This window comes from Neoarius graeffei, chromosome 7 (assembly GCF_027579695.1).
Source record: "Neoarius graeffei isolate fNeoGra1 chromosome 7, fNeoGra1.pri, whole genome shotgun sequence".
Lineage (NCBI taxonomy): Eukaryota > Metazoa > Chordata > Actinopteri > Siluriformes > Ariidae > Neoarius > Neoarius graeffei.
The window spans coordinates 55,623,634-55,647,973 of record NC_083575.1 but is presented as its reverse complement, the minus strand read 5'-3'; the positions used below and the strand labels follow the sequence as shown (position 1 = coordinate 55,647,973).

The 24,340-nt window shown below is 38.7% G+C and overlaps 1 protein-coding gene across 1 annotated transcript; it reads left to right on the top strand.

Moving 5' to 3' along the window:
- The first annotated feature begins 1,439 nt into the window (after positions 1–1,439).
- slc2a15a (solute carrier family 2 member 15a) lies at positions 1,440–22,170 on the top strand. Its single transcript, XM_060924757.1, has 12 exons — positions 1,440–1,511; positions 4,050–4,148; positions 9,986–10,146; positions 12,494–12,618; positions 12,709–12,854; positions 13,021–13,153; positions 13,386–13,573; positions 15,371–15,481; positions 16,546–16,647; positions 16,810–16,885; positions 18,661–18,788; positions 21,728–22,170. The coding sequence occupies exons 1-12, from the start codon at positions 1,467–1,469 to the stop codon at positions 21,980–21,982; spliced, it is 1,569 nt and encodes a 522-aa protein (XP_060780740.1). The 5' UTR covers positions 1,440–1,466; the 3' UTR covers positions 21,983–22,170.
- The last annotated feature ends 2,170 nt before the right edge of the window (positions 22,171–24,340 follow it).

The window sequence follows — 24,340 nt, the reverse complement described above, 5'->3', positions numbered from 1 at the left end:
AATATTAACTGAAACATACATGTGATTAAGGATCCTAGCTTATGGGTTCTCCAGTAATCTAAATCTGAAGCTACAACTGACTCTTTGTTGCACTAAGATCACACTAACTAACTGTAGCTAAATTGTTATAGATGGAATGTTCAAGACTAGATAAGTTTAAAAAGACCAGAACTGTTACCAAATGAAAATTCAACAGAGCTAATTCTTTTTGGCGTTTTACTCCTAGTATGATTAGATTGAGGCACATGGACAGTGCTGTCCCTTTCTGTAAGAACATCCATTCATCCATCCATCCATCCATTATCCGTAACCGCTTATCCTTTGCAGGGTTACAGGCATGCTGGAGCCTATCCCAGCTGACTGTGGGCGAGAGGCGGGGTACACCCTGGACAAGTCATCAGGTCATCACAGGGCTGACACATGGAGACAAACAACCATTCACACTCACATTCATACCTACAGTCAATTTAGAGCCACCAATTAGCCTAACCTGCATGTCTTTGGACTGTGGAGGAAACCCGTGCAGACACGAGGAGAACATGCAAACTCCACACAGAAAGACCCCCGTTGGCCACTGGGCTCAAACTCAGAACTTTCTTGCTGTGAGGCGACGGTGCTAACCACTACACCACCGTGCCGCCCCCCGGAAGGAATGTGTACTGTATGTATAATAATTATTACTAAATATAACAAACACATTGTGCTTGATGCCAACATATAGGTGAACACTCAAGTTGTTGTCACCATTTTTCCAGTAAAGCATGTATTGAGAAGGCAGTTTACAAACTGAAGGTAGATATTGTTAAAATGAGGAAATAGATTGCATATCTGTAGGTATAGTTTATGTTTACTCTTCTAAAAAGCATTCTCTCTAGTGACTGTCAGAGGGGCTGAGCTTGCAAGCATCACTTTTATACAGAAATTACCTAATTTTTATGCCTTGATTTTCCAAACCCCATAATAAGACGGTCCTTCAGAACCAAAATAATCACATGTCTAATATTTGCATTTTTAGGGACATCGGATTACAAAACTCATGAATTCAGTTTTATGTTCTGGTTCATCTGATTTTACTTGACACTTGATAATATTGTCAGTGACTTTTTATTCCTCGTGCTGAGCTGAAAGAAGCTACTCACTCACCAGCATAGGGTTGCCATGATTCAGGCCACAGGCTGCAGCCTTTACAAATTCACTTAGCTAATTGATTTCAGCAGTGTCACGTTGCTGTCCATCATGTGAGTGAATGGCTTGGCTACTCGGAGTGTCCTAAACAGCCTGGCAAGCTTTATGACTGTACATGATCTAAGAGAATAAACTGCATGCTCAACCTTTACAGTCTGACCGCGCCTATCTTTCTTCACAAGATGAAGTCTGTGATCCTACAACCAGCCCACTACAAACCCAGCTGAAAAGAAACATCCTCTCATTGATGTGCATTGAAAAGAAACCTTTGAAGCACATAAATGGCTGAACAACTGTTGATAACGTCACCAGGCAAAATTACATCGGTAAGTCCTCTGCTCTTTATTGATTCATTGTATTTCATATGAATGGCCTTATAAGAAGCACAAGTTTTACAACTTTTGAATGTGAAATAACATATTTTCACATACAGTACTAGTCAAAAGTTTAGATACACCTTCTGATTCAACGTAGTTTCTTTATTTTTATTAATTAAAATACACTTCATGTAGTAATGATGGATGTTGTTTCTCTTTACTTAGTTGAATAGGTCTTGATATAATATGGATTGCTACAGTTGTGGAACAGGGCTATTTACTGTATTATTATTATTTACTGTTTGATCTCAAACACATTAAGAAGACAATAAATTGCACTTATAAACTTTTGATGAGGAACAACTGTTAATTGAAAAGCATTCCAGGTGACTACCTCATGAAGCTGGTTAAGATAATGCCAATAGTGTACAAAGCGTCATCAAGGGAAACGCTGGCTACTTTGAAGAATCTAAAATATGAAACGTTATTTTTTAAAATAATTTTTTACCACATAATTCCATATATGTTCCAGATGTTATTTCATAGTTTTGCTGTCTTCAGTATTGTACTACAAAGTAGAAAATAGTCAAAATACAGAAAACCCTATGAATGAATAGATGTGTCCAAACTTGACTGGTACTGTATGTTTTCACATTTTCCTCACACAAATTTACAATTTATATAATTCTACATACAAAATAATGCATGCAATATTATGGGTGGGGCAGCGGTTAGCACTGTCGCCTCACAGCAAGAAGGTCCTGGGTTCGAGCCCAGCGGTCAGCGAGGGCCTTTCTGTGTGGAGTTTGCATGTTCTCCCCATGTCCGTGTGGGTTTCCTCCAGGTGCTCCGGTTTCCCCCACAGTCCAAAGACATGCAGGTTAGGTTAATTGGTGGCTCTAAATTGAGCGTAGGTGTGAATGTGAGTGTGAATGGTTGTTCATCTCTGTGTCAGCCCTGTGATGACCTGGCGACTTGTCCAGGGTGTACCCCGCCTTTCGCCCATAGTCAGCTGGGATAGGCTCCAGGTTGCCTGTGACCCTGTAGAACAGGATAAGCAGCTACAGATAGCAAGATGGATATTATGGGTATGATGTATGATATGTGTATGAATAAAGCATATTTCTCCACATGTAGAAATTACATGTGGAGAAAAAGAATATATTATTATATAATATATAAACATTCAAATTTGAAAGTCCAAGCTAATTTATTCTAGAATGTATTCTACTTATTATTATTATTATTATTATTATTATTATTATTATTATTATTATTATTATTATTTGTGTGTGTGTGTGTGTGTGTGTGTGTATTTATTTATTTATTAACTTTAGCCTGGCCATGTACAGCCTACTCATTCTTAGCCTCCATACTCTTTCAACAGTAACACTATTTCTGGTTATTTTTGACCAGCCTACATCCATTTCTCAAATTTACAAATTCCTACCATTTATCCTAATACCAGGCTCAATACCTTATAAATATAGTTGTTGTACATGGCTATTTGGAGCAGACTTATCACATGAAGTCAACTACTTGCCTTTGGAGTAATGTGTTTATGTAGAGAGAGTGTTTATTTAATATAAAAAAAGACACTGTCTTTCTTCACATAGGTACCTAAGCAGCAGCATCAGACTACTTCATGCTCTAAATTATGCTGTGTGTAGACCAGTTGTACCAGGGCTACTTTGTAGTGTTACACTGTCACCAATCTGCAAGCACTGATTTAAGATGGAGATCACTATAACTAAGCAATGAATCTGATTATTATGTTGAATAAATAATTCAGTGATGTTATTTTACATTATCTGAAATTTGGACCTGCAGTCACAATATACTCCAATTTTGCATTAGCAATAATATGCTCAATATTGAAGTAAATATTAAGGTCATCCCTTTTATTTACATGAGCCCAACTGATTTGTTCATGAATATGCATTGTTAGCATCATGTACATAGGTATAAGGTAATGAACTTTTTTTTTTTAATTCAACCTAGTTTACTTGACAAGAATACACATTGGTACTGATGATTTATTGTAATACTGTTGGCATGTTTTGCAAGTCTTTTTATTTTTTTTCAATAAAATCTTCTTATCACTACTGATGTCTTTATCAGTTCCAAAATTTCTGTCTGTATCTGAAACGTGGCAACCTACAATCTCTTTTATTGTGTGATCCAGTAAAATAAAGCCCAGACCAGTTGGTAATAATCTCATTTCATTCAGGATTACATCAGTGACCAATGTACTCTTTTAAGGTCATGGAATGACTCCTGTTTTCACTTACTGGTAGTTCTGATAGATGAATATTCATAGACAAATAAATATCATATCATATAGAGTGCATTTATGTCACCAAGTTTGTTTATTCTTTGATAATCAACATACATTGGTCTATAGTTGTGTACCAGCATGATATTTACTTTATGTTGATATATGTTTTATTTTATGGATTTTATGCATTATTTGACTTATATAATGCTATCGCTGTTATCCTGGCATGATGCATTACGAATTTTTGTCCTTTCTCTCCTTGCCTACAGCACCTCACATTATCCCTACTGACTGTGGCTTTCCTCACCTCATTTGGTAGCTCTATGCTGTATGGCTATAATCTGGCTGTGGTGAACTCTCCTGCAGAGGTAAGAACTCTCTAAGTGTGTTCATCTACTGTACGATTAGAATTGCTAATATAATTTCATGCTCTGTATGAATCTGCAACAGGTAACAGTTAAAGGTACTAAAGGGAAGAAGTGTCACATCATTTACAAGCTTGTATTTCATCTTATTTTAAAATACTGGTGATTCCTGGTACACAAATCCTATGAAGCAACATTCAGTTAGTGACATTCTAACCCCTTTAACTTTAAAATAAATTCCATGTACCCCATCAGCACAGTTGTTGTTGTTTTTTATGAACACAATCCAACTATTCAAATATTAAGTTCACAATTGAACAAAAATATTTTGGCTATTTATTTGAGCCATAGAGCTTTTTATTCCTAGAGTCTCCACTGATAGAACAGATTAAGTACAAGTTGACATTATTTATAGGTTGACTTGTTTTTGAGTTATTGAGACTTGGAGTAAACCCATTCAATCAAGTAACCAGTCAAACAAGCGATTAACTATGAGAATTTGATACTGTATTAACAGTTATGTGAATGGCAGTTGTAATTTCCACCACTGTAACCAAATATATCTATAAAAATCACTTACCTTTGGCTATAATTCATAGACACTAGGGAGTCACTGGATTTGAGAGAACCATTGTTCTAAAGGATAATTTGAGAACTTCTTTGAGAAACACTGTTCTATTATTATTATTATTATTATTATTATTATTATTATGGGCGGCACGGTGGTGTAGTGGTTAGCGCTGTCGCCTCACAGCAAGAAGGTCTGGGTTCGAGCCCCATGGCCGACAAGGGCCTTTCTGTGCGGAGTTTGCATGTTCTCCCCGTGTCCGCGTGGGTTTCCTCCGGGTGCTCCGGTTTCCCCCACAGTCCAAAGACATGCAGGTTAGGTTAACTGGTGACTCTAAATTGACTGTAGGTGTGAATGTGAGTGTGAATGGTTGTGTCAGCCCTGTGATGACCTGGCGACTTGTCCAGGGTGTACCCTGCCTTTCGCCCATAGTCAGCTGGGATAGGCTCCAGCTTGCCTGTGACCCTGTAGAACAGGATAAAGCGGCTAGAGATAATGAGATGAGATTATTATTATTATTATTATTATTATTATTATTATTATTATTTGGGGGGATTAGGAAGTTCTCACACTTTGTCAGTAAATATTAATATTACAGTTTATGACTTATAATGGGTTTCTTAAACTTTTGTCAGTTTAAACCTAAAACATTTAATAATAATAATACAAATTATTATTATTATTATTATTATTATTATTATTATTATTATTATTATTATTATTATTATATAAATGAGAATATGCTGTGATGTTATTCACTGTGAAGGAATAAGACATCCTAATATAAGGTCATACACCATACTTAAGGTATTTTTTTCCCGAATTTGCAAGATTTTGCAATTTGTATTTACAGTATAAAAAGAATTTCAGTCCCAAATCAGAAAAAGTTGGGATGTTATGGAAAATACACATAAAAAAATGAAAGCAGTGATTTCTAAATTTACTTTTACTTGTATTTCATTGCAGGCAAAATCAACCCAAGATATTTCATGTTCTGTCTGGTCAATTTAATTTCATTTCTTTATATATACTGTGCAAAAGTCTTAGGCACCCTTTTTTTTTCATACAAACTTTGTTACAGATGTCCATTTTATGACTTCTACATTATCGAGTTCGGACAAAAACAATTTAGAGTTCCAAATGTTCATTTTCCAGCACAAAATTAAATGTTACAGAAGTTTTTTTTTTTGTATCTGAGTGGCATGTGACATAAGAGACCATTTTTCAGATTAAAAAAGAAAACGTAATGAAGGCTGCTGGGTTTTATTGAAAAATTAAGAAGCAAGTGTGACAGTGTCCAGAAGAACTGTGGCTGGTTCTGTAAGATGCTCAGTAAAACCTACAGCTCATTTCCTTATAAAACTGCGCTCATTGGACCTGAGACTACTACTTTTTTTTTTTTAAAGTAAAGGGCCGTCTCACACTAAATATTGACTTTCTTTCATTTATTATGACTTACTGCTGTTTATAGTATTTTTTTTTAATGTTGAAACATTTCATTTCACTTCATTATTTTCAAGCCATTTTTGGTCTACAGCATTTCTTTACGTGTGCCTAAGACTTTTGCACAGTAATTTACATCCATTCCTGCATTTCAGGCCTGTAACACATTCCAATAAAAGTTGTGACGGGGAAATTTAGGGCTAGTAATGAGGTAAGACAATTAAATAATGAAATTATTTGAATGATCTTTGAGGAGCAAAGATGGACCAAGGCTCTCCAGTTGTCAACTAATGTGTGAGAAAATTATTGAAATGTTTAAAAAACAATGTTCCTCAAAGAAAGCCACAAAGAGATTTGGATATTTCACTTTCTACAGTGCATATCATTAAATGATTCAAGGAATCTAGAGAAATTTTGGTGTGTAAAGGACAAGGGCGCAAGCCAAAGCTGAACACCCATGATCTCCAATCCCTCAGACGGCACTGCGTCAAGAACCATCGTTCATCTATAGCTGATATAATACATGGACTTGGGATTACTTTGGCAAACCTTTTTCAAGCACTACCATATGGAGTTGCATCCAAAAATGTCAGTTAAAACTTTACTGTGCACAAAGGAAGCCTTATGTTAACTGTGTCCAGATGCGCCATCAACTTCTCTGGGCATCTGGGATGGACCATCACACAGTGAAAATGTGTATTGTGGTCAGACAAATCAGTCTTCCAGGGTTTTTTTTTGGAAGAAATGGATATCATATGCTCCAGACCAAAAATGAAAAAGACCATCCGGACTGTTACCAGGAACAAGTCCAAAAGCCAGGGTCTGTCATTGTATGGGGTTGTGTCAGTGTCCTTGAAAAAGGTAACTTACACTTCTGTGATGGCAGCATTAATGCAGAAAAGCACATTGAGATTTTGGAGCAACATATTCTATGTTCAAGATGACATCTTTTCCAGGGATATTTCAAAAAGAGAATGCAAAACCACATTCTGTACACATTACAAAGACATGGCTGTGGAAGAAAAGGGTGCCTGTCCCCAGTAGAGAATGTGTGGCGAATATTCTCATCTCATCTCTCATCTCATCATCTCTAGCCGCTTTATCCTGTTCTACAGGGTCGCAGGCAAGCTGGAGCCTATCCCAGCTGACTACGGGTGAAAGGCGGGGTACACCCTGGACAAGTCGCCAGGTCATCACAGGGCTGACACATAGACTCAGACAACCATTCACACTCACATTCACACCTACGGTTAGAGTCACCAGTTAACCTAACCTGCATGTCTTTGGACTGTGGGGGAAACCGGAGCACCCGGAGGAAACCCACGCGGACATGGGGAGAACATGCAAACTCCGCACAGAAAGGCCCTCGCCGGCCACGGGGCTCGAACCCGGACCTTCTTGCTGTGAGGCGACAGCGCTAACCACTACACCACCGTGCCAGTGTGGCGAATATTGAAATAAAAAATATGATGATGACGACCCTGTACTGTTGCACACTTTAAGACCTGTTTACAGGAAGAATGGGACAAAATAACACCTAAAACGCTTTGTCACTTGGTGTCTTCAGTCCCTAAACATATTATAAGTGTCGTGAGAAGAAATGGCAAAATTATAAAATGGTAAATACTTTACTATCCCAACGTGTTTGAAATGTCTTGCAAGAATCAAGGTTGAAATTAGTGTTTATTTTAAAAAAACCAATAACAGTAAACTTCACGAGGTAAAACATCAAATAATGTGCTGTTGTATTGTTTTGAGCACAATACAGCTCAAAGATTATTTACAAATCATTGTTTTCAGTTTTAATTTCAGTTTAAACATACCACCCCAACTTTTTCTGGTTTGGGATTGTACATAAAGTTATTAATATTTAAATACACTGGTTGTCGAGTAGTATATTCCTAATCTTAGTTCTGCAGTGTAATGGAGAAGCATTGCCCTAGTGGTTGCATGAACACTAGCTCCACTGAGACTGTGCTCTGAGTGGGAGATTTGTCACTGGATGAGGAATGTGGATGGAATGGACCATGTGTCAGAACTAGCCCTTACTGAAACTATGGGAATGTGGCCCATGATTCTGTATCATAATTTCTGTAACTTATTCTAAGAGCAGTTATTACTATATTTTGGAATGACAGCAATCTTGTAATTACAGTAATGTCTATAGCATATTTTATTTGCCAAAATGTATAACTGAACTGATTCTCTGATAAATTGATAAAAAGATGTTTTAAAGCAGCTTGTATAATTGTGATGTATAACATTAGTCATCTGAGGGTTTTTTGCCATTTTGAGCCGTGATGGTTGCCTCTAGCAGGTCTTCTTGTACAGTAAGTGGGGACCTATTTGCCTTGCACCATTAGTCTGTTAATGATGAAAAGATTCAAATTTTCCTGTTATTTCTGTTTTTTTTTTTTGTCGGCTGTTACATTCCCCATGAAAGTGGTTTTGTTTTGTGCATCTGCTGTTTGCACAGAATACATATTTTTTTCTAACAAAAAAGTTCATTTTTAGCTATTGTACATGAAATTGTGAATTGTATAAAATGTTTGATTTCCTCAGAATAGGAAACTTGAGAAATTAATTCCAAGCTAAATGCTCACCAAGACTTGAAATCTTATGACTGCTTTTCAGTCATTCATTAAAATTAGAAATTAATATCACACAGTTGTAGTCACAAGTCTGTAAGTCTGTTAAAAGGTAACTGAACGTTGCAGCCCAGAAACTGCTGTGACTCTGCTTAAAATAATTAGGACATTAAAAAGAGAGAGAGAGCGAGAGAGAGAACACTGCACAGGAATTCAGTTAGACTGTGTAACTCCAGAATATAGAGTGAGTAGGTGAGTGAGACATAGAAGAAGAGAGAGAGTCTCAAGAATAATTGCCATGTGAGACAGTGTGTTCTCTCATCTCAATAAAAATTTGTCAAATTTTTTTTTTTTAAATATATATATAGACACTTGATTTTAAGTCATTTGGCCTCTTGTGACCTTTCAGGTTGCATATTATTATTATTATTATTATTATTTTCTGTGGGCGGCACGGTGGTGTAGTGGTTAGCGCTGTCGCCTCACAGCAAGAAGGTCCTGGGTTCGAGCCCCGGGGCCGGCGAGGGCCTTTCTGTGTGGAGTTTGCATGTTCTCCCCGTGTCCGCGTGGGTTTCCTCCGGGTGCTCCGGTTTCCCCCACAGTCCAAAGACATGCAGGTTAGGTTAACTGGTGACTCTAAATTGACCGTAGGTGTGAATGTGAGTGTGAATGGTTGTCTGTGTCTATGTGTCAGCCCTGTGATGACCTGGCGACTTGTCCAGGGTGTACCCCGCCTTTCGCCCGTAGTCAGCTGGGATAGGCTCCAGCTTGCCTGTGACCCTGTAGAAGGATAAAGCGGCTAGAGATAATGAGATGAGATTATTTTCTGTGAAGAGATTCATTGTGATCTGTTCCATTATTCTGAATCCCTCAGAACCACTATTTTATGTTTTATACCCTGTTGTAGTCTTTGTGCTACAAATATCACAGGAGGTTATTTTGCTAGTTTGAATGTTAAACCTTGTTTGAGTCAGAAACCCCTAACGTTTGCAGTATATTTTAAACATGTTTTTTTTAATCAGAAAGCATTTGTTCACATGTAAGACAACAATACCACTATTTCCCCTTTTTTAAAACCGAAAACCTGATTTTCACAAGTAGGCCACTTTGATTTCTGACTCAAAATAGTTGCATGTTTCATGTGTTAAACAAGGAATAACTATGAAACTGTAGAATAATTACTCACTGGGTGCATCATGATGATATTTTCCCATCTTTTTCCCCTCTTTACACACATTCAGTACATTAGGAACTTTTATAACTGTACTGTTGTGAATCGAAATGGGACTGGGCTGAATGGAGATCAGCTGATGCTTATGTACTCATTCACCGTGTCTGTCTTCGCCATTGGAGGCCTGATCGGCTCCTTGATGGTGGGCATGCTCGTCACCAGATTTGGAAGGTGAGTCAATAGGAGACCTCTTAACATCTGGTGCTGTCTGGTCACTCTGCCAGGTGTGGTATTGCTACTCCCCAGAGTGTGACGACCACCAAGGTACACACTACCTCATCTATCACCTCACATGACCTTTTTTTTTTGGTTTACCTCTGTAGATGACCTTGGTAACACTGTGGAGGAGGAACAGTGTTGTGTTGTGGCTTGTACAACCCCGATTCCAAAAAAAGTTGGGACAAAATACAAATTGTAAATAAAAAAGGAATGCAATAATTTACAAATCTCAAAAACGGATATTGTATTCACAATATAACACAGACAACATATCAAATGTCGAAACTGAGACATTTTGAAATTTCATGACAGCAACACATCTCAAAGTTGGGACAGGGGCAATAAGAGGCTGGAAAAGTTAAAGGTACAAAAAAGGAACAGCTGGAGGACCAAATTGCAACTCATTAGGTCAATTGGCAATAGGTCATTAACATGACTGGGTATAAAAAGAGCATCTTGGAGTGGCAGCGGCTCTCAGAAGTAAAGATGGGAAGAGGATCACCAATCCCCCTAATTCTGCGCCGACAAATAGTGGAGCAATATCAGAAAGGAGTTCGACAGTGTAAAATTGCAAAGAGTTTGAACATATCATCATCTTCAGTGCATAATATCATCAAAAGATTCAGAGAATCTGGAAGCATCTCTGTGCGTAAGGGTCAAGGCCGGAAAACCATACTGGGTGCCCGTGATCTTCGGGCCCTTAGATGGCACTGCATCACATACAGGCATGCTTCTTTATTGGAAATCACAAAATGGGCTCAGGAATATTTCCAGAGAACATTATCTGTGAACACAATTCACCGTGCCATCTGCCATTGCCAGCTAAAACTCTATAGATCAAAGAAGAAGCCGTATCTAAACATGATCCAGAAGCGCAGACGTCTTCTCTGGGCCAAGGCTCATTTAAAATGGACTGTGGCAAAGTGGAAAACTGTTCTGTGGTCAGACGAATCAAAATTTGAAGTTCTTTATGGAAATCAGGGATGCCGTGTCATTCGGACTAAAGAGGAGAAGGACGACCCAAGTAGTTATCAGCGCTCAGTTCAGAAGCCTGCATCTCTGATGGTATGGGGTTGCATTAGTGCGTGTGGCATGGGCAGCTTACACATCTGGAAAGACACCATCAATGCTGAAAGGTATATCCAGGTTCTAGAGCAACATATGCTCCCATCCAGATGACGTCTCTTTCAGGGAAGACCTTGCATTTTCCAACATGACAATGCCAAACCACATACTGCATCAATTACAGCATCATGGCTGCGTAGAAGAAGGGTCCGGGTACTGAACTGGCCAGCCTGCAGTCCAGATCTTTCACGCATAGAAAACATTTGGCGCATCATAAAACGGAAGATACGACAAAAAAGACCTAAAACAGTTGAGCAACTAGAATCCTACATTAGACAAAAATGGGTTAACATTCCTATCCCTAAATTTGAGCAACTTGTCTCCTCAGTCCCCAGACGTTTACAGACTGTTGTAAAGAGAAAAGGGGATGTCTCACAGTGGTAAACATGGCCTTGTCCCAACTTTTTTGAGATGTGTTGTTGTCATGAAATTTAAAATCACCTAATTTTTCTCTTTAAATGATACATTTTCTCAGTTTAAACATTTGATATGTCATCTCTGTTCTATTCTGAATAAAATATGGAATTTTGAAACTTCCACATCATTGCATTCCGTTTTTATTTACAATTTGTACTTTGTCCTAACTTTTTTGGAATCGGGGTTGTAGTCTAAAAACTTCCCTCACTAACTTCTCAGATTGCTGCTGTGACAATAAAATAAGCTAGGGTATTGTGTTGACCCAAGAGTTTATATTAACAGTAATACATTTTTATAATGGAATGCATATTCAGCTATGCTTTAATGTGAGGATGAGACATAATCAGAATTCTTCAGCATGCCCACAGAGGCACTCACAAACTCCTCTGCTTGTCTTGTCTGCTCCAAGTATCTCACGGGAGCCATGAGATTAGACTGCAGACATTTAAATGCAAATGAAAGGTGATGATTCACAACTCCATTTAATGCTCTAATCAATTGTGGCTCAGCAAAGTGTTTTATAGGATTAAGGCCATCATAACGCAGAGCATGGCACAGCTGGGTGTAAATCAGAGGGAAAAGTTTGCCACCTGATAGAACTAATCAAGGAGGCCAGCTATTTTATTCAGCGCTGCAGTCGTGGAACATCAATAACCTGGTTTTGATAGTTAAACTCCCTGGTGGCGGCTGTTGAGCATTACAGCCTTGGTTAATGAGCAGTGCTAGGAACAGGACTCGTGTCTGTCTGTCCTTGCAGGAAAGGGACTGTGGTCAACTCCACTGTGCTGGTCTTCATAGCAGGCTCCCTAATGGGCTTCAGCAGAATCTGTCACTCACCCGAAATGGTTATTTTGGGTCGCTTCATCACAGGAATACATTCAGGTAACATGCTGTCAGAAGCTGCGCAACTAAGCTGAATAATGGAATTGAAGTAATCATTTGACGTGTATGTGTCTTTTTGCCTTATCTCAGGGATCTCTTTGAGTGTGGTGCCCATGTACCTGGGGGAAATTGCGCCTAAAATCCTGAGAGGCTTTCTAGGCCTCATGCCCAGCATATTTATCTGCATTGGGGTCTTCTCTGCTCAGCTCCTGGGTCTGCATGAACTACTTGGGAAGGTAGGTATGTGTCAGAATGGCACTATTATAACCTTACAGAGCAGTATCGTCTTACTTATATCCTAAAAATGGACACACATAAACGGAGCTCTATATTATTGTATTACTTTGTGTCTAGGCTGAGAATGATAAATGACTGCTCCTTGGTCATTGCTTTGTTTCAAAGGAGGAATACTGGCCCCTATTCCTCTCCCTTGTGGTTATCCCAACATTTGTCCAGCTGATGCTGTTGCCATGGTTTCCAGAAAGTCCTCGTTATTTGTTGATTGAAAAGCACAACATCCATGCCACTATCACAGGTGAGAGAACTGGCCAGGGTGGTAGTATTACCTAGTGTTTAGAGCATATGCTTGATTTCTAATAGGAGTTTTGAATTTTATATGTAATTTAGCATCTCTCCTTTATGGTTTCAAGTTATTTTGTTGTGTTCTGTCATATGCTGTTTAAAAACCAACGTGTGCTACGCTGATTTGAATAGTGCTACAGACTATTACTAATAAACTTTTTTTCATCACCTACCTTGTTCTATAGCTCTGAAGTGGTACAGGGCCAGATGTAATATTCAGGATGAGATTGAGGAAATGCAGGAAGAGCAGCGCTCCCTGTTCTCTCTCAAAACTGTGTCTGTGTGGCAGCTGCTGCTGGACCCTAAAGTCCGCTGGCAGGTCCTCTCTGTGGTCGTCATTAACATCGGGATGCAGCTGTCTGGTATAGATGCAGTAAGGCTGTTTCCTTTTGCACTTGACTGCATGAAGTTTTATTATAGTAAGATACACCAGTTTAACCAACACTGTTTAGGAAATTGAGACAAGCTATTCGAGGTTAGTGACATGACATACATATGAATGAAGGTGGCACCATGAAGGGTTTGATGTTGAGAACTTAAAATTTGACTTTTCTAGGCTTGCGAAAGAGCTCACTCAATTTTTATTTATACAACAAATAAATTCAGGAGCATTACCTTTGTGAATTATTTGGTTTAGCTGCAAATTAATTATTCAGATGATTAAGTGGACAGAGTTGGCAGAAAGCTCATACTTTACCCAACAGAGCTGAACAAATTAGAATCCTTATTTCAAGAGTCTGTTTATAGGATCTAATTTGTTCTGCCCTGCCAAGGCAATAAACGTAGGCTATTATTAAAGCAAATTACATAGAACAAAATCTGAATCTGAGGCATAGTTTAGTCAAAGATAAAGTGGGTGTGATTTTCGCAATCATAATACTTACACTACAGTGGTGAACTGAGGTTACTGAATGATGTCCCTGGTGAACATTTTTGACATTTGAAAGAAAACATCAGTGTTATCCAGAAAGAGCTCATGTGTCCAAATTAGACATCAATGGACTGTAACACATTTGGGATGATTAGAGCAATACACAGAATCAGGATTTCCCATTTTGCAGTATAATCATACATATTGCATCTTTAATACAATGACATAAAAGTGCTAGAAGTTAGGAAATGAAATAAACATGCCGTTTTGACAACAGAATAAGATTTAAAGTATCATCAGCTAAAAGACAATGCTGACGTTTGGGTGAATAATCTTGCAGGCCAGGCAGTAAATGTGTATTAATAATTTAGCTGAAAATTTGGGACAGATTCACCACATTACATTCATCTCCCCTGCCATTTATAACAGTTGCCATGGAAACCAAATATATTGGCTTCCTGAAAGTAAGAAAATAAATGTTGCTTATAAAATGTGTTGAGCTTGTAACACAGCGCCCAAGTATTTATACTTGTTAACAATCTAATGCATTTTTATATATAAGGCTTAAAACCACTTTTCTCCTCAGTGTGTTTTCCTTCCTTTACACTGAAAATAGAGGTCTGATAGCATCAGTGCTCCCAGCCATAATCCTCTTTAATCACTAGAAACAAGAATGCAAAACTGATCTCTGAGATCAAGTTCTAGAAAGTTTCAGCTGTGTAACATGACCATAAAAACACTGGCATTTATAGACTCTGGCTAGAATGTGAATGTAAACAAATATGTTTATATTGCTGATTCATGTGAGCTTTTTTTTTTTTTTACATTTGCTTTTGAATGGACAGATGTGCGTTTGCTCTTGTCAGAGTTGCCCTTTAAAGGAGATGCAAAAAAAAAAAAAAAACAATAGAAAAAAAATTTTGAGGTGATGGGGATTATTAATCGCAGTGAATTAGAGTATCCCAGCACGTGTGTGTGTGCACATGCGTGTGTGCAGGGTAAATGGGGTTGACAGGTGGTGTGTCTTGGCTGAGTTGAGCCAGAGCAGCAGGAGAGTGGCTGACCGTGTGTGTCCTCTGCACTCCCAGTAGCTCTAAAACCGTCTGTGTTTCTTCTGATTACCCCCCCGTCTAAAGTCGCATACACCCCTCCAGCGCCAAAATTGAATCTGAAGTGCTGTACACCATAACTGTGCAGCTATGATACGCCACCTGTTCAAGCCAAAATCAGCATCTCCCTCGTTCTCATCCCCTCTCACTATGTTTCACCCACCGCTCTTAATTTTCACTTGCACCATAGATCTGGTTCTACACTAATGACATTTTCAAGAATGCTGGGATACCAACCCCTGAGATCCCATACACCACTGTAGGAACAGGAGTCATAGAGATCATCGCAGGCCTCCTAGGGGTGAGTTTTGTTTTGTTTTTATATTCTAATATAGTAATATGACTAGTGAAGATTGAAATGAACAGAGGAAGTATGGCTAAGGTTTTATATGAGCAAACATTCATTCTTATCTACTCACAAAGCATTTTTTTCTGGAAAAGGTGTCATTTTGGAGGCAATAACAATGTTTGTGATTTTTAAATCACCAATAATATAAAAAGATTATAACAAGTAAGATTTACTTTTGTGCAAAAGGTCATCCTGGCATTGACAACTTGATTCCATCTCTGATAAATAAAATATATTTGAGTTTCCCGATAGCATCATCAATTGGCTCAAGCCTATGAAGTAGTACCATGCTCAAGTTGTAAAGAAATCAGGCGCGTACGTGTGAGCTCTCCCTCTGGAGTCACGCTGCCTTTCCGTCATTTCCTTCTGCTTCACTTTGCTTTTCTGTCCATCTTCTGCCGCTCACTTTCTTCGTTTTTTTTCTGCCTTTACACTCATAGAAAACACTGTATGAGATGAAAGGAAAACATTAGAGAGATGGATGAGACTTGTTCCCACTGGCTCCTTCTCTGGGTCACATCTCAGAGCTGTAATGGAGGCTAGACGCAGTCTCCGTCTCCCAGGCGTATCGCTTAGCCAGGATTTAGTGATGCACCATCAGCGACTGGCGGAGGCGAGGCGCGCTGTTAGTCAGGAGAACTCATTGCTGTCAGTGTCAATTGGCCCTCACTTGGGAGGCCAATGGCACACAGGAGGAAGGCCGGAGATTGGTTATAAAATTACAACTATTCATTCTGCTGTCAGCTGCTCTCCACACCCTCCTTTAAGTCAGTGCACTGCTTTGGCTCTCATCTTTTCCTTATTGTCTTGCAGTCTCAGTCTTTCAGAATTACAGTCTTAAAGCACCAATCAGAAATTTCCAAATGGCACCTCGGCTTTCAGTTTACTAACATGGAGCACAATGAAAATATGTTGAGTGGTGGCAGTTGTATTGTATTGTTTGTATTCTATATCATCTGTTTTGCAATATTAATGAAATATCAATAGAGTACTGATTCATTCTTCTGTTTCCCTAGTGTTTCACAATTGAGCGGCTCGGAAGAAGGCCGCTGATAATTGGAGGTTTTGGGGTCATGGGCATCTGTTGTGCTGGGATAACCTTTTCACTTGCACTACAGGTGAGCAATAGGACTTCAACTACAATTAAAATCACATTTCTCTGTGCATATTGGATTTATTATATTATGAAATTAAATGTAGAGTTAATTGATATGTGCATCAAAGTATTCAAAATGCATTAGTATCATATACCCTGTGTTATTCCTATCCTTCTCTCTTAGACACACGTGCATTTCATGAAGTATGTGAGTGTAGGCTGTGTGGTTGGCATCATTGCTGGGTTCTGTATAGGACCAGGTGGGTGTTTTATTTATCTCATCTCATCTCATTATCTGTAGCCGCTTTATCCTGTTCTACAGGGTCGCAGGCAAGCTGGAGCCTATCCCAGCTGACTACGGGCGAAAGGCGGGGTACACCCTGGACAAGTCGCCAGGTCATCACAGGGCTGACACATAGACACAGACAACCATTCACACTCACATTCACACCTACGGTCAATTTAGAGTCACCAGTTAACCTAACCTGCATGTCTTTGGACTGTGGGGGAAACCGGAGCACCCGGAGGAAACCCACGCGGACACGGGGAGAACATGCAAACTCCACACAGAAAGGCCCTCGCCGGCCACGGGGCTCGAACCCGGACCTTCTTGCTGTGAGGCGACAGCGCTAACCACTACACCACCGTGCCGCCGTGTTTTATTTATTTATATATAAAATTTATTTTGTTGCACATTTTCAACATGTTTTAAATAGCTAACTTTAAAAGCCATACTTTTATCATATGAAATGGTACTACTTCACTACATATGAAGAGATATGGTCTCTAGAGAGTGGTTGAGACTGAATCAACAGATGGTCCTTCTTTGACCCCTGGTTCCTGTGACATCTGGAAGTAGGGAAATAGCGACACCTGGAGGCAGAATAGCTAAATTAACTGTAAGGAAATCTTCCTAAGAGCTTCCTTGACTCCTTTACAGCAAGGCAAGGTAAATAACTTGTAGAAAAATAGAACGGTATTTATTTGTTTGTGTGTATTTTTTTTAAATAGATGGATTCTTCTAATGATGAGCCATTGGTTTGATGATCTTTGAGCTTGCTTAGACATTGATATACATTATCCTTTCACTTACTCATTCATAATCATAAGTAGTAACATGGTAACATAAAGACTGTGTACACACATTCAGTATATACAATTCATTTTATATTACTACTCTACTATTTTACTGCTACCTATCACTACATATCTCCATGGCATGAGCAAGTAATCTGGATTTAAAAGCGAGAAGTGTAGATTTTGTTATTAAGTGCATGCATTGCTTATTCAGTGGTGTATCAGTATTATGTGTGGAGTTTATGCAGGCCACAAGAGTAGGGTAGAGCAAAGGAGCACATCTGAAATGATGAATGAGACTGCAAGTGCTTTACTCTGTTGATGTATGATTCAACCCCACTCCAAAATCTATAATTCATTCTCAGGCCGCAGCCTCAATCGCTGTAATTACGTCTTTAATTAGGATTTTTTATGGCTCATTGTTCATAAACAATGATGAATATGGCTTTTTAAGCCAAAATCCTGCATGAACAATGAATTACAAGCAGAGTTCCATATCAATTTAACTGCAGCATGCTTTCTACTGCAATTATCATGCACAAATAATGAAGTCACAGCTTGGCTTGTTCCTGAATTCATTAGACTTGAAATAACACCTTGCGCCTGTTTATTTTTCACTGGTAACCAAAAGGGATTAGAAGTTAAGCACTGGAACAATAACGAGCACCTCGTAAAGCTACTTTATTGTCTTCTTCCCTTCATGAACTGTTGCATTATGGAAAAGCACTGGACTTGTGCATTAATGGATGTAATATATATGCATAGTATATCTGCATATATACCCTAATCTATATGTGCTTCCCAAAAGCATGTGCACTGTATGTCAATTCCCATAAGCAATTTGAACTCTTCAGTATAAATAAATAAATAAACACTCGACACACTTGAATTACATAAATAAGTGTCTAGAACTAAATGGTGTTTTGCATTTGATTGTTTTTTCTTTTATGTTTTTAAGCTGGTGTCCCGTTCCTGATCACAGCAGAACTGTTTACACAGTCCCACCGTCCTGCTGCTTATATTGTGGGAGGCTCTCTAAACTGGATGTCCAATTTCACTATTGGTTTCATCTTCCTTTTCTTACAGGTGCTATTACTACTTTCAGAAGTGCATTCCACTCCAACACACTCACATTATTTGTAATGAAAATATTTTGGGGGAATATAACCAATATTCATCAGACCAGTAACACATTGCAACATGGTCCTTAATTAATGTTTAAACACTTTGCAGAAAGTAATCAAGTATCGCCATAGTAGAGCTTCAATAATTACTCATCACTATAATGAATTTCAATGTTGACAAAAATGTAATGATTTAGTAACCAATACAGGTATTAACTTACTATGCTGGCATGTTATCTGCATCTGGTGTTGTACGCTGTCCTTACTTTGCCAATACAGAGGCGTTAATACATTAATGAGAGATTAAATTACTCTGTTAACATGTTTCATGGCTCCTTAATTAATGATTAAGTACTATTTCAGTAAATAGTCAGGTATTCCATATCAGTCTTCCATGAATTACTCCCGAATGTAATATATAGCTATGCCAATGAAAGTGTAATAAATTAAATAATTAATCATAGGTATTAACATTTGAAGTAGAAGAATGAAGAAAGAACAACTTTATTCATCTCTGCATTTAACCCATCTGAAGCAGTGAACACACACATACCCAGAGCAGTAGGCAGCCATGCTAACAGCGCCCGGGGAGCAGTTGGGAGTTAGGTGCCTCGCTCAAGGGCACCTCAGCCCAAGGCCGTCCCATATTAACCTAACCGCATGTCTTTGGACTGTGGGGGAAACCGGAGCACCCGGAGGAAACCCACACAGACATGGGGAGAACATGCAAACTCCACACAGAAAAGCCCTCGCTGGCCGCTGGGTTCGAACCCAGAACCTTCTTGCTGCGAGGCGACTGTGCTAACCACTACACCACCGTGCCGCAGTGTTTAGGCTACTAGGATAATATACTGACAAAAATTTTAATGACTTGTTATCCAGTTTTGGGTACTAGTTACTAGTGATGTAATAGTAAGGATAAGGGCACTGGTTTGGTTTATTTATGGGGGTACAATTAATAATAAGTGTCATTGATGTATCAGTAATAATAATCATCATTATTCTCTCATAACATTTGTGTCATTAAACAACATAATAGGGCGGCACGGTGGTGTAGTGGTTAGCCCTGTCGCCTCACAGCAAGAAGGTCCGGGTTCGAGCCCCGTGGTCGGCGAGGGCCTTTCTGTGTGGAGTTTACATGTTCTCCCCGTGTCCGCGTGGGTTTCCTCCGGGTGCTCCGGTTTCCCCCACAGTCCAAAGACATGCAGGTTAGGTTAACTGGTGACTCTAAATTGACCATAGGTGTGAATGTGAGTGTGAATGGTTGTCTGTGTCTATGTGTCAGCCCTGTGATGACCTGATGACTTGTCCAGGGTGTACCCCGCCTTTCGCCCGTAGTCAGCTGGGATAGGCTCCAGCTTGCCTGCGACCCTGTAGAACAGGATAAAGCGGCTAGAGATAATGAGATGAGATTAGTAATAACTGAAGAACTACTATGGTAACAATTTATTACTTAATGCTAAGTTAGTAAGCACTAAGCATTAACTAAGGAACCATATAGTAAAGTGTTACCATGAGAAATGATGTTGCAGGAACATTCGTAAATTATCAGACTTATGACTTTATGTTTTAGGATAGAGGAGTGAAGATTACCAGAACTTTAGTCAGGCAAAGTTTTGTGTATTGTAAAAGCTGCAAACACAAGTTTATGTTTCCTGCATACTTTTCCATATATATTCCATATTCCAAAAATTCAGGTTATCAGGGATGAGAGTTTTCCGCTTTTCGGCGGATTTCCACTTTTTCTGAGTAAAAATCAACCTTTTTATATTATGCCAAATCCGTTGAGATTTTTTTTTCATTTATTGAGGGGGGTTGGGGTATGTTCCTTCGTGATACTCAAGCGTAATTCATTCCTACGATGATGTTACATGTTTACATTTTCGCCATCTTTAGTCTCGCTAAGTCTCACGGTAGAATATGTGTTATCTACAATGTAATTGGCCAAAACATTGCTGGCGAGAGCATGATAGCCAATCATAACAGTTCTTACAAGAGTGTGGGAGAGAACAAAAACCAATCATAACAGTTCTTAGAAAAGTACCCGCATCTGTTCTATTTTATCGAAACTTGCACATGTTCATCGTCGCTGCTCTTCAAAAATACGTTTCTCTTTCGTATCGGCTTTTTTACTCAAAATGCCGAATACAATTGACAAGCGAGATGAAGCAAAGGTACGTGAAATCAATGCTGGTATAAAAAACAGAGAGAGGCCTGACAAGCTCTTGTCTTTGGCCAAAAAGCTGAAGAAGAAGTCGAAATGATCAAATGAAAATGAGAAGTGACTGTGAACTATAAATAATTGTATAAAGTGTACATAGACATTATCCCATAAACTTAGCATTCGTTTGATTTAGTACATTGAACATGTTTATGATAGTCAGTAAATCTGAATTAATGCTGACAGTTTTGAAAACTTAAATATTTCAAAAGACTTTTTGAAGAAATCATATGCAACTAATGAGGACATAGGGAGAAAATTTCACCCTAAAATTTTATTTAATATATGAACATTTTGATAATTAATAAAACTTAAGTTTAATGTGAATTTAGTTTGTTGTTTTTGTTGATCATGAATTATAACCATACCCTTGAATGTAGAATGTGATTTTATCTTGAATTCAAACAATACTATTGATTTGAAACATATTTTCATGTAAATATATAAAAAAGACAACAGATATATTTTTTTATCTACTACAGCTCAGATTGCAGGACAAGTGGTTTGTAAGGCCTTATTTTTCAAAATTTTCCGGGGGGGGCATCTTGAACACCCCCCCACCCCCCGTTGGCTTCGGGCGCCATCTTGTTTTCTGCTTTTTTGATGACCACCCACTGTCATCCCTGGGTTATTATTATGAGCTGAAATAACTTTTTAACCTTTTTGTCTCTGTGTCACAGAAGTTGGCAGGACCCTACTGCTACCTGGTGTTCAGCAGTGTGTGCTTGCTAGTAGCTGTCTATGTGTTCTTCGTCATTCCTGAAACAAAGAATAAGACGTTTATGGAGATCAGTCAGATGTTCGCCACTAAAGAGGCGGTGGTAGAGAGCCAGGGCCTCAGTGAGCCAGATCAGCTTAAACTGAAGAAGATGAATGGTTATGGAACGCTAGAAAATGGCTCACTCGAATTTGACAGCTCCTCCTCTGGTCCCTGAGAGCAGAGAGGAGAGTACACTTAATCAAACAGTCTTCAAACATGGTTTCACGCTTGTAAACTGGTAATTATTAATAACAGTTTGAGATGGGATGAAGTTTAATATTAGAGTCAATGCCATGGTTATAGTTACAGTGTATATTATAGCTTTACGAACAGCACGATCTACATACATATGTTATCTCACGATTGTCACATTTAGGATATTTATAGATTATTTGATGTTGATGTAAACTCAAATTTAGCACTCAAATTCAATATGTTTTTTAACTTATTTTGTACAAAACAGTTTTATATAAAGATTCAGGTTTAATTGGAAATAAAATGATATTTCAAGGCACTGTACTGTATGAAATAATGTACATACTACATGCTATAATATTGGGCTTTTTGTTGCCTGATTTTCTTTCTCATTTCAAATTTGCAAGGATCAAAATGTCTGTTTAATGAATTTTGATATAATATTGTATCTAAATGGCATTTTTTGGTGATAATAATTTTTCTAATTTTAAATGTAATTGGCCAGATGTTTGAGTTTTTAAGAATATTGAATTTTTAAAACCTCACAAATAAAAATGTTTTTAGAGGATCTTTGGTAGTCTGTTTATTGGAAATATCGGGGCAGGCCAGTAAATGCTTGCTAAGCAAGATGCGAGCAGAGATTTGGTGATTTTCGCCAAGCAGCGTTGAGTGCCAAACCCAGAGCAGCTTCATTAACTCACCGAGGAGGCGGATTTAATGCTTAATTAAAGAAAAGGGCTATCTTTCTCACCTTCATCTATGGGTACTGTGCTTCTCTTTGACTAAGCTCTGTTACATGATTTTTCTACATGGGCTAATTGAGGAAAATATCCTCACGCTTAATGAACATGTATAATGATTCTGTTTGCCCAGAAATTCTATTCAAAACCATGTTTTCCTTTACTTTCGCTGGCTCTGGTTGGTTGCATTCGTGGGAAGAGTATCTGATTTTATACAGAAAATTGTAACAGTCCAGGTGAATCAAGAGTAATTATATATCCATATAGATTCATGTCCTTTTACTCTCTTAAAAGCAATTAAACTTCCCTCTAGAATGTCTGTTGTGGTGCAGAAAATTATACCATTACTAGAACACAATATTTTAAACCTATTATACACCAAAGCTGTGGCAGCTCAGAACTAATACACCATGTGGGTGTGTGTGACATCTTGGGTCTATCTGGCGCAGAGAGCTATGCATGTACTGAGGCAAGGTGCTAATTCTGCTAGCCCCTAGGCATGGTGCTCCATCTGTGTGGGCCTCTGCAACTCCCTCAGAAGATCCCTGTATAGACAAATGATATGAAGTGCCTGCATCTCCCGGTGCGAGAAGAGAAATGGTGAGCTAAATCGTGTCTGGCTTTCAGTCTCCCAACTGTTGTCCACTGGGCTCAAGGTCACTGGTTAAATGTGATCCCACATGCCTCCATACACACAGCTGCACTCAGAGTTCCTTTTCTGAGCAGAAAACTACAACCCCGATTCCAAAAAAGTTGGGACAAAGTACAAATTGTAAATAAAAACGGAATGCAATAATTTACAAATCTCAAAAACTGATATTGTATTCACAGTAGAACATAGACAACATATCAAATGTCGAAAGTGAGACATTTTGAAATTTCATGACAGCAACACATCTCAAAAAAGTTGGGACAGGGGCAATAAGAGGCTGGAAAAGTTAAAGGTACAAAAAAGGAACAGCTGGAGGACCAAATTGCAACTCATTAGGTCAATTGGCAATAGGTCATTAACATGACTGGGTATAAAAAGAGCATCTTGGAGTGGCAGCGGCTCTCAGAAGTAAAGATGGGAAGAGGATCACCAATCCCCCTAATTCTGCGCCGACAAATAGTGGAGCAATATCAGAAAGGAGTTCGACAGTGTAAAATTGCAAAGAGTTTGAACATATCATCATCTACAGTGCATAATATCATCAAAAGATTCAGAGAATCTGGAAGAATCTCTGTGCGTAAGGGTCAAGGCCGGAAAACCATACTGGGTGCCCGTGATCTTCGGGCCCTTAGACGGCACTGCATCACATACAGGCATGCTTCTGTATTGGAAATCACAAAATGGGCTCAGGAATATTTCCAGAAAACATTATCTGTGAACACAATTCACCGTGCCATCCGCCGTTGCCAGCTAAAACTCTATAGTCCAAAGAAGAAGCCGTATCTAAACATGATCCAGAAGCGCAGACGTCTTCTCTGGGCCAAGGCTCATTTAAAATGGACTGTGGCAAAGTGGAAAACTGTTCTGTGGTCAGATTAATCAAAATTTGAAGTTCTTTATGGAAATCAGGGACGCCGTGTCATTCGGACTAAAGAGGAGAAGGACG